The sequence below is a fragment of the Pholis gunnellus genome (genome assembly GCF_910591455.1).
Source record: "Pholis gunnellus genome assembly, chromosome: 6".
Lineage (NCBI taxonomy): Eukaryota > Metazoa > Chordata > Actinopteri > Perciformes > Pholidae > Pholis > Pholis gunnellus.
Genome location: NC_136532.1, coordinates 18,798,808 through 18,809,344, shown reverse-complemented (window position 1 = coordinate 18,809,344; position 10,537 = coordinate 18,798,808). Strand labels below are relative to the sequence as shown.

The 10,537-nt window shown below is 42.2% G+C and overlaps 3 protein-coding genes across 3 annotated transcripts; all 3 read right to left on the bottom strand.

Annotated features, from left to right (window-relative positions):
- Positions 1-333: 333 nt before the first annotated feature.
- ctu1 (cytosolic thiouridylase subunit 1 homolog (S. pombe)) lies at positions 334-2,829 on the bottom strand. The gene is made up of 3 exons (XM_079161571.1): positions 2,680-2,829; positions 1,574-2,074; positions 334-1,479 (listed from the first exon to the last, which is right to left on the bottom strand). The coding sequence occupies exons 2-3, from the start codon at positions 2,067-2,069 to the stop codon at positions 944-946; spliced, it is 1,032 nt and encodes a 343-aa protein (XP_079017697.1). The 5' UTR covers positions 2,070-2,074; positions 2,680-2,829; the 3' UTR covers positions 334-943.
- Positions 2,830-3,246: 417 nt separating this feature from the next.
- On the bottom strand, positions 3,247-4,959 carry crybb2 (crystallin, beta B2; the record flags this gene model as incomplete). Its single annotated transcript, XM_079161576.1, has 6 exons — positions 4,913-4,959; positions 4,456-4,543; positions 4,148-4,266; positions 3,787-3,919; positions 3,547-3,689; positions 3,247-3,415 (listed from the first exon to the last, which is right to left on the bottom strand). The coding sequence occupies exons 2-6, from the start codon at positions 4,516-4,518 to the stop codon at positions 3,247-3,249; spliced, it is 627 nt and encodes a 208-aa protein (XP_079017702.1). The 5' UTR covers positions 4,519-4,543; positions 4,913-4,959.
- A 3,673-nt stretch (positions 4,960-8,632) lies between these two features.
- On the bottom strand, positions 8,633-10,135 carry LOC306697578 (beta-crystallin B3-like; the record flags this gene model as incomplete). Its single annotated transcript, XM_079161574.1, has 5 exons — positions 10,008-10,135; positions 9,570-9,688; positions 9,310-9,442; positions 8,988-9,130; positions 8,633-8,894 (listed from the first exon to the last, which is right to left on the bottom strand). Exons 1-5 carry the CDS (start codon positions 10,080-10,082, stop codon positions 8,633-8,635), a joined length of 732 nt encoding a protein of 243 aa, XP_079017700.1. The 5' UTR covers positions 10,083-10,135.
- Positions 10,136-10,537: the final 402 nt, after the last annotated feature.

Genomic DNA, 10,537 nt, shown 5'->3' with positions numbered 1-10,537 from the left:
TGTGCATGTGTACTTTTAGCAGAGCGCGCGCTCCGATTTGAGGCGCGGTGACGAGCGACATCTAGCGGCCAGAAAGCTGGAATTACATGAAGTGACACCGATCAGCCGAATTCATGAGACGGATGATCGTATTTGGGAAAAAATGACTTTTGCATGATAATTTTGTGTGCGTTCACACATAGAATGTTGTCACTGATGTATAAGATAAAATTCATTTATTTCATGAGATTATTAATTACTGCATCCGCCTCATACGAATCAAGAACAGGAGAAACAAGAAGACTTGAGATGATGCATTTATTAAATCATCATATCCTCCACAGAGATTGGGGCATTGAAACATAAAGAAGAAACATAAAATAAAAAAATGAAACATGCCATCAGTGAGATTCCATCGCTGTGAAAACATTAACACAATTTAAAAAGATAAAAACAAAGTTGCTAGTCCTCGTTTCTGCACTCCACACACCAAGTAGGTTTACACTACTTACACAAGAATGTGGAAATCCAAGTGATGCTGATAATGTTTAATTCTTCCATGGTAAAAGTGACCTGATTAGCTCAACATGGAACTCGGTACCAACGCTTTCATAGACATTGAAAAAGTTCCACCGTCTCCTGTTGTAATATGTGTAATATACCATTCATCTATCACTGTAAATGTCCCCTAGATTAACACAGCATTCTTAAAACCATTGTGTGTCTACATAGTGTCCCAGTGATCCCTGGTTATCAGCTGTAAGACGACAGTGAATGGACTTTCTATGATGTGAAGTTTTTCTTATTAAAATATTCCATGGCAACTTTTAATAAATATTTAACTGATGATAAATGAAAAAAAAACAACAACAGTTGACTCATTAGACTTTTCTAATGTAAAAGACTACACATGATGTATTTTAAAATGTGGTCTTGTGGTAAATAAAACAGGGGATCATAATTGTCAAAAGTCCACTGATTTCAGCTTCCTCTCCTCCTTCTCAGTAAGGGGCTGCTTGGAGAGGATTTTGTCATGCAGCCGGTGGTGTTTGCCAATGCCCAGCTTCGGCAGACCTCGGTTCAGCCCCTCCAGCAGCACACATGACTTACACAGAGCCTGGCTGGAGATGTAGCCACATTGTTTGCAGGTCCCCTGCACGGGCATCTTCACGCCCTCCCGCACAGACAGGTTCTCCCCCGAGTGAACGATGTCCATTATGGAGCTCGGCCTTACGCTCTCCAGGTCCTTTAAAAAGGTCCTTGCATGGCCCCGATAAGCGTTGGGAGAGTAGATACATTCAGTGGAAAAGTAGTCCAACTTCTTAAAGTACGCATACAGAACGATCTCTTTCTCGTACGCATACTTGAGGGGCTTGCAGCGCGGCACGACCCCATCGCCTTCGCTGGCTGTGGAGATGGCAGTGCATCGGCGCAGACGAGCTATGTCCCCTCGCAAGACGTTCATCAAAACCGTCTCTGCCACGTCATCAGCATTGTGACCTGTGAAAGAAAACATATTCACTCTTTGAAATTCAGGCTGCTCGTTCACATTTCAAAGTGGAAACACACATTTCTAAATGCTCTTTGGGATTACCTGTACATATCTTGTCCACTTTCAACATGATGGCTCCTCTGTCTAGAGCCTGCCGTCTGAATACTCCACAGAAGGTGCAGTTATTTTTCTGTCCCACCTGCTTCACTATAGCATCCATGGTCCAGCCGTACAGCTCCTCGTACGACACAATCTTCAATGGCAGCTCGTACTGTTGCTGATTCCTCTTCACCGTCTCCAAGGAGTCATCTCGGTAACCGGAGATTCCCTCATCCACCGAGAGCAGCATAAGTTCAAGGCCGTAGTTGTACCGCTCATTTAGGAGCTTCATCACATGTGCGAGCACTGTGGAGTCCTTTCCACCCGAGGCGGCAATTCCCACTTTCTCCCCGGGTTTGAACAGCTTTGCTGCCACGATCGTCCGATGCACCTCCTCCTCAAAGGCCCAGAAGAAGCACTCCTTGCACAGCGAGTGGCCTGTTTTTGGACGCTTCAGCGCGGCACGCTTGTCGATACAGTTACTGCACAGGACAGGCATCGTTACTGTTGGAGGAAGTCTTTTTTAGTTAGTTAAACAAATATGTAAGTAAAAGTCTGTCAAATAAACTAATCTACTTAACTCCATCTTTTTTTGTTGAAGATGCATACAGCTGACCCACAAACTTTCATTATTATTCCTTTAATTTAATTGATCTTCCACTGTTATCTTAATACAATTGCTCTTTAGTTTAATCACTTTCTCTTTGCTAAGGTACCTGGATGTATAGGACGCTTGATTGTAAGTATAAGCTTAAGTTAAGCTGGAAAAGAATCTGTACACTTATTAAGGATGCAATTTGCATAATGTGTTCACTTTAAACGTGCTGCTGTGGATACAAGTATCCCACAATGCACTGCTCAACTGAAACGGTGGAGCGGGTTACATCATACTGTACGATGTGAGGTTGTGGCTGTTAAATACCCTAAAAACACAAACAGACCCTAAAACCTTTAACATTTCGCTAACTGTTTGAAATTACTTTATACAATTTAAGCACACGGCTGTTAACTTCATATAAAAGCCCAACGACCCACTCATTGTAACGCTAGACGTTTCCTTGTCAAGTTAAGCTAAGTAGTCACATTTCTATTAAGTAACATTTTCATACCAACGTTTCCGATGAACCGAGATCTGAGTTGAGTTAATGGGGATGAACTCCACTAGAAAAATACAAAAAACATATCAACTTTCTTACTTAAACAACAAAAGTATTACACGAACAGATAAAGTAGCATGTTGTTTTATCATGTCTCGTGAGCTCTCCTTCACCGGAAAACAGGAAGTGACACCATTCGTTAGCCCCTGCAGCACAGCCTACTGGTGGGAGTTACCAAGTGCACATTAATTAAACTACAGTATTAAAAACATTGAAATGTTTATTATGGTACCTCCATAGACCCTTTAAATCATGATTTCACATAACTGACCTAACTTTAATTTCACCCGTGTTATCCCTTTAGGATGTTACTGAGGAGTGACAAAGAACTCAAGTAAATCACACAATCAAGTCAAATGTAAGCAATTAGGATTTATTAGTTTGCTTCAAAGAATGCCACTACTGCAACAGCTGCAATAGATATCAAAATGCTGCATGGTGTAAATGAAGAACAAAGGGGTTGATGCTGGAAGGGAGCAAGGCCACGGTCAGGGTTCATGACAGGAAAGAGTCACAAGCTTAGTTGACGGGGTGAAAAGCACCCCTCTGATGCCACTGCATGTCTCTGATGCGCCGGACTGACTGGATCTGAGGAATCTGGGCTCCGAAGTCAGTGCTGTCCTTATACTCCCCCTTTTCAAACAGGTACTGATAGCCTCTGTAGCCTGGATACTGATAGCCCACCCAACTGGTGCACCAGGAGCACAGAGAGGAGAAAAACAGATAAGAGACAGTTCTAGGTGAAGAGATAGTGACAAGAGACATGTAGTAAGTTATTTGCAGTATCACTCAACATCTGTGTTGGGAAGATGGACTCACGTGCCACTCTGAACCCGAACAGAGGAGACCTTCTCCTGGTAGCCGTGTGCGTGAAAGCTGGGCACGTCGTCATCTATGATTTCTATCTTCTTCCCTGCAAAGCTGGGGTTTTCGTAAAGGACAATCTTGTGCTCCTGGCTGTCCTGAAGGAGGAGCAAAGCATTAACCAGGTGGATGATTTGACTGATGGAACGACTGATGGGGGTATATGTATCCATGCATGGGTGGTATCTTTCTTACCACTTTAATCGGGCGGAATGCAATAAGGGTGTCACTACGCCTGCTGTTGGTCCAGGAATCCCAGCGAGGATACTCCCCCTTCTCAAACACATACTGCTCCCCCTTACAGCTGGCCTGCTCGTATCCCACCCATCTGAGTGGGCAGGGAAGAAAGAGATGGATGGTTGTGATTGAAGTAGGGGGCAAAGCAGGAAAGAAAGCTAGTTGCACACATATCATTGTTTTTTCTGGCCATTTTCGTCCCTTCCATTCTGTAGTCATACACAGAGTAAGTCCCTTATTCTGGGACTTTATGTCACTCCCTGGCTGTTTGGTTCTAAATCATTTTTTAATGCTCTGTCGGTCTCTGACCCACACTCACGGTCCACACAGCACCAGTATGGAGCCCACTTTCTCCACGCCTGCTTCCTGGAGGTTGTTGCAGGGACCAGTCAGCTCATGGCAGCGTCCCTGGAAGTTTTCCTGCTCATAGATAACCAGCTGTGTGCCGATGGGAGAAAAGGGGACAGTTGTTGAGCTACTGGTCTCAATTTCAAGAGTGCCAATCTGTTTCCAATTTGATGTTCGGTGGATGCAAGGCATCCAAATAGGGCAAGTGTAACTCCTGCAGGAAGAAGTTGTAAATTGTAATCAAATTGGTCTCTGCATGTCTGCTGCATCTCCTCTCACCTTGAATGCACTGGTGCCTGGCTGCTGCTGCTTGGATGCAGGGTTCAGGTGGTCTGTGGCCATAGTGAATGGATTGGCAAAGATGAAACTGAAAAGAAAAACTATAATATCTGCTGTTTCTAATAAATATCCTTGGATGTCTACATGATTAACAAAATGTAGCTGTCTTTATACCTCAAATATGAGCAGGTCAAACTGCTGTTAATCCCACTTTTACATATTTCTTTATAATATTTACCCACACAGATGTATAAAAAAGTGCCCGTCCCTCTCCCTCCAAAACAAGTTTCTGAAGTTCACAGCCTTCTGAACACAGAATTACAGCAATGCATCATGAGAGACCATTTGAAGATAAATTAAACCTAAAGTATTCAAACAGCAAAATAAAAACAAATACTGATCAAGTGTTAACGTAAACTTGATAAATAATACAGTGTGACGGACATGAACCTCTTACCAGTACCTGTCTGTGCCAGTGTGTTTGTGATGGCACGATGAGCTCAATATATACGGGACGCCCAGGGGTGGAAACTCTGCCAACAGTCCCCACAGTGTCCAAGCCGGCCTGCAGATCGGCCTGTCATAGGCCCAGCAGACTGAAATGAGGGGTCACCCTGTATTCTCCCCCCACCCCGGGGAGTCACACTCCCACAAAGTTATTTCATTAGTTGTCAGTTTTGTCCAGCCGGTCATTGTTCGATATCCACATGATTCAGCACAAACAGTGCCAAGAGTCCCACACCTACAATGAGAGGGAGAGCGAGAGAGAAAGACAGTAAAAGATGGGTTTTACTGTGCAGGAGAGATTTATAATTATTTGAATTACAGTCCAAATACCACTCAATATTTCCACAAGAGTAGGTTTATTTGTTATTCAATTTCTAGAAAACTATATTCAGATTTCATGTCAAAAAACAGTTGCCTCTGGTGTTTGGAAGCTCCAAAGCTTCAGTCAAACCTGTTTACCGCCATGCCAAAAAGTTTAGTGAGCATACATTTTAAAAAACAAAGCAAACAATATGTCACATTTCATTATTTAATTTGTTTTATTGACCTTGTATGTGCATGTAAATAGTCTTGCAAGGGCCCAAAATTAAATATTGTCTTCTATTGAAGAAAAAATATTGTGTTATTTCACTTTACGTTACTTAATTTTATCAGTGCACATTTAGATATGTACATATATTTAATAATATATATATATATATTAAATACAGAGCGCATGTGCTATTGAGTTTAGATACAACCTTCTGTAGAGATTTCAGATGAGAGGTTTTGTAGTGCAGCAGAGTTAGAATGTAGTAAAATGCTTTTCTCAAGTTATATATTTAAGTGCCATTTTGCAGAACCGGTACTTTTCTGAATATTGTGAGACTTCATATGTTTACTCCACCACCTCCGCTTCATTTCAATCACTTCACTTGCAGCATCGCTCAAAACTTTAAAAAAAAGCTTTTTTATTAATTCTTTATTTTCAATATGTCTCATCAGTTTGATTAGTATTACCTTTTTTTATAGCTTATATCATTGTTGGGTTTTTTATTACATTTTATATTCGTACTATTTTAATTATCTGATTGTATTTTCCTCATTGCAGTCCTTAACTGTTTTAATCCTGGTTTTACATGTAGAGCACTTTGTGACTTTGTTTTGAAATGTGATAAATAATGTTTATTATAATGTTTATTATTGTTATTTATCATGACTTGCTTAGCAGGATGAGGTTTTAGATGTTAATCATGGGAGCATGCAATAAAATAGGAGTTATTACACAAGCTGCAACACCACAATACTGGTTTAGGCTGTGATCACAGAGGATATGCTTTTCACTTGCTGGTCTTTTCAAAAAATGTATTTTTGACAGAGAAGTATTTTTAAGTGGAAGTGTTGAGGCAGAGAGTCTAGAATTACGTCCCAGCTGACCACCATCATGTGTGCTGTGCTGCACCCTTAAAAAAGCAAATGAACACCTGTATAGCTCCAGGGGTGCTCAACTGATCTTGCACTTACATCTGTGGAGAAGTACAAAAAGATACACGTAGGGGAAGCATGTGAAAAGACAGATTCCAGTTTCTATGTGTTCTTGTAGTTGCGAGTGCATTTTCAACGCACGTCTGTTGGCTACCACATAAGATGTGACAGAGTATGAATCGAGTATGTACCGTGAAAGTGCTTAATGGAGACTGTGTGGGCATCATCAATTTCCCTAAACTACCCATGTTACGTCTGAAACGCTCCACCTCCTGTAGATATATGTCTCTCATAAAACACACAACAGAAACAGAGTCAGCCAATCATCATTAATTCACAGCTAGACGCTATTCAGTGTTGTCGATGCATTAGAATAGTGTTTAACCCCCCATTTAATGTCATAGGCTACAAGGCACGCAGTAGTGAAACACTCAAGATTTTGGCAAATTTGGGTCTGTGAATATTTGTGATGAACAATGTTACTATTCTGTTGGGATATTTGATGTTTTTTTACGTCATTACACTTAAATTCAGTTCAACAGAAGCAGGATTACATTGTATGAGAGAGAGAAGCAATTAGTTATTTGAGTTTCCTGAGATTACAGGCAAGATTTGTGATCATTACATTACATTACATTTCAGTCATTTAGCAGACGCTTTTATCCAAAGCGACTTACAATAAGTGTATTCAACATCGGTATTCAAGAGAACTACTATTCACCAGAAGTCATAAGTGCATCTCCTTTTTTAAACAAGCATCTAAGAGCTTAAACCAGAGCAAACGTACAGTGCAGAAACAAACGAATGCAATAAGTGCAACAAACTAATATGAATACAATAAGTGCAGCAAACTAGTATGAATACAATAAGTGCTAAGAGGAAGGCTCAGGGTAGTACTTCTTGATCAGTGTCTGAATGTATCCCCATTGCAGCAGCGAGAGACTTGAGTAAACTGGAGCTGTTTGTGACATTGCCATCTGTCTTGTAATGATTCAAAACACAGGCCTGAGCTTATCTGCTGTTTATGAAGAACATATGAGGTTGTGCGTGTATTGAGGGTTCTTTCAAAGAATTTAAGGGTGAGAAAAGTCGGCTCCATATTGTAGTGCAACTTGTTTTAGTTTATATCTGGATTAGGGATCTGGGTGTTAGATCTCATGTCAAGAAGGCTTTATGCTCTGGTGAAAACTACAGATTAAAGTGCAGCAATGTGACACTAAGAATAAATCCTCATCATTTGTTTGTGTTCTGAATCAACCGCCTAACCGAAAGGTTCCAGTGTGGTAGACGTTAGTATGCTACAGATGTGCTCACAGCTGTGTATTTATTACTCATGTGAGAAAATCTAAAGGAAAGAGGAGCACTGCAGGAGACAGAGGGGGATAAACAGGATGCATCTATAAGTTAATAGCAGGTCTGTGTCACCCTGTTCTCCGTTTTCTATCCCGGTTATGAGGAGAATTGTTTCTATTTTAGATTATTACATCAATATCTACTAAATTATAGCCTGCATGTAATGAAAATAATGATGTCTGCAGATGGCATCTGTTTGGCTTGTGCAATACAGATATTGGCTCATATTATGATAAGAATAATATTTCCATACAGTTGTTATCAGTTCCTAATGTTTACTTAGTGACGATGCATCATTAGGATCATCAACCATCAAATGCACAATGTTGACTATGGAAGGGAATGCAGTGCATGCTGTTTTTTTTGGCAGGCATACATAAAGTATGACATCACTTCCACTGCTGTTTAGCAGATGCGTATCCACATATGCCCTGAATAAGTCATGTGCTCCTAATGCTGCTGGATGAGGCTTAGAGGCAGTAAAAGTGGCTCACACGACTTGAAAATAATTTCACTTCAAAACACATCTGCAGTTTATCTTAACAAAAAATATCTGCCAAATGTAGGCTTCATTATTTCCACATAGATGTCAGTTTTACATCTCTGATAGTAGTTTTTCTAAATGTTTAGAATCTAATTTAAAGCTATTTCCACTGTGACTTACAAGTGTAACATCAACCAAAAATAGGGGCCAATTCCAGGTCAAACAACTTTATTCGCCACTGAAACATACATGGCACTCCTCATTGGGCACAAGCATCGTTCGCCATGGTTAGGTTAAGGTAGAGGGCAGGCACTGTCGGCAGCGTGGGGGAGGCTGTGGGAAGGGGTGGTAGGCGTGTGAGGATCCTGCTCAGCTGGCTCCAGCTGTGGCAGGAGGGGCAGGAGGTGCTGGGGCAGGGTCAGGGTCAGGGCCGGGTCCGGGTCCTGGGCCAGGAGCCGGAGCCGGGTCAGGGAGAGTGAAGCAGCCCCTCTTGTGCCACTGCATGTCCCGCACACGTCGGACAGACTGGATCTGAGGTGCAGGGGCCTCCCAGTCGTTCCAGTGCTTGAAATCTCCTCTCTCGAAGATAAACTGGCGCCCTCTGTAGCCTGGGTACATGTAGCCGACCCATCTGGAGGAAAGGAAACCAGGCAAACTGTGATGCATGTTTAAACAAAATGAACACCAACAAGAAATGGACGTGGGGGCGTAGGGAGGGTCTTACGTTCCGTTAAGAGCCTTGACACTTGCCACACGATCCTGAAAACCGTGGCCCCACAAACTGGGCACGTCATCATCAACAATCTCCATCTTTCTACCAGTGAATCCAGGGTTCTCATAGAGGTGTAACTTGTGTTCGGCACTGTCCTATAGAGGGGGAAACCAGACACATGGACAAGTCTTTTAACTGTCTCTAGTAGATGCTGACTACAATGATATATAGTGTGTAGAGAAGTAATGTGCGGGCAGATCATAATTGAAACCCTGCACATTTATAGAGCTTTATGGCTGCAGTGTTAGTTTTCTATGGAGACTAGTCAACCCACCACTTTGAGTGGCCTTAGAGACAAGAGGGTGTAGCTGTTCTGACTGTTGGTCCAGGTGTCCCAGCGTGGATACTCGCCCTTCTCCAGAATAAACTGCTCCCCTGTGAAGTCATGCCGATCATAACCCGCCCAGCTGAGGGGAAAAAGAAGATGGAAATAAAAGGTTACATTGAGTTTACCTGACACTGATATCAAACCTGACCAAGTTATCGAGGAAACAATTTTCTCGAGACATGAGTTAAACGTTGAGCATTACTTACGGTCCCGACTCAACTATCACAGATCCAACCTTCTCCAGTCCCTTCTCATTCACATCTTTACACTCGGCAGAAAACTCCGCCTTGCAGCCCTGGAAGTTCTCAAACTCAAACAGCAACACCTGGATCACACAGAGGGACCATGAAGGTGCATATTTACCAGCATTGCAACAATACAGAGAGGAGTCAGCGTCACCTCAGTCCCCATTAAGTTTGCTTTGGAAAAAGGCCTTCATGAAGTGGCTCATATTGGTTTCAAAGAACTCTTAAATACTGTAGAATCACTTACAATAACTTGTATTCTGATGTCTGTTAACCAGGATACATAGGGAGACTTTTATAGAGAGATTTATGACCAATAGTAGGATTCTGTGGTTGTGTTGGAACACTCACAGGTTTACAATCCTTCCCTGTTCATCTCTCACATGACTGTTCCAGTACCTTATATGTGGCTCCAGCTCCACCCTGGCTCTTCCCAGCAGCCAGCTGCTCCGGGGCACTCTGCTGCTCCGTCATCCTCCTGATCCACTGCTCCTCCACTTTTTTGGCAGCAGCACACACGCAGAGAGAGCACCATCCATCATGCATGCATGCATGCATGCATGTCCAAGCACACACACACAGTCACAGGAGGAAAGCTCAAGGTCAGTTGCAGTTTATAACTCACCCTTGAATAGGAGGATGAAGTAGCAATAGTTGGCCTAAAAATTATGTTATTGAATCGATTGAATGATAGGAAATATATCACTATCCATTAAAAGTATAGACTCAGTCATTTAAAGCAGGTTCTATTACAATCCAATGATACCAAAATCATCCAAACCTGGGTCTCCACTTGATGCAGCACCATCTAACTCCATGTCATTGGAATTATAACACCGACTGTGTCCAGAGTGAGGTTTTTACCTGGGTATGCCTGCTAGGAAGTGGTAGTGTCCCTCTTTTTCGTTGCCACTTGGTGTTTGGTGGGG

Excerpts from the sequence above, each read along its gene's own strand:
- ctu1 (XM_079161571.1), bottom strand. The coding sequence starts at position 2,069 with ATGCCTGTCCTGTGCAGTAACTGTATCGACAAGCGTGCCGCGCTGAAG. Across the intron at positions 1,480-1,573 it reads AGTGGACAAGATATGTACAG|GTCACAATGCTGATGACGTG; the intron begins GTAATCCCAAAG and ends TTTCTTTCACAG.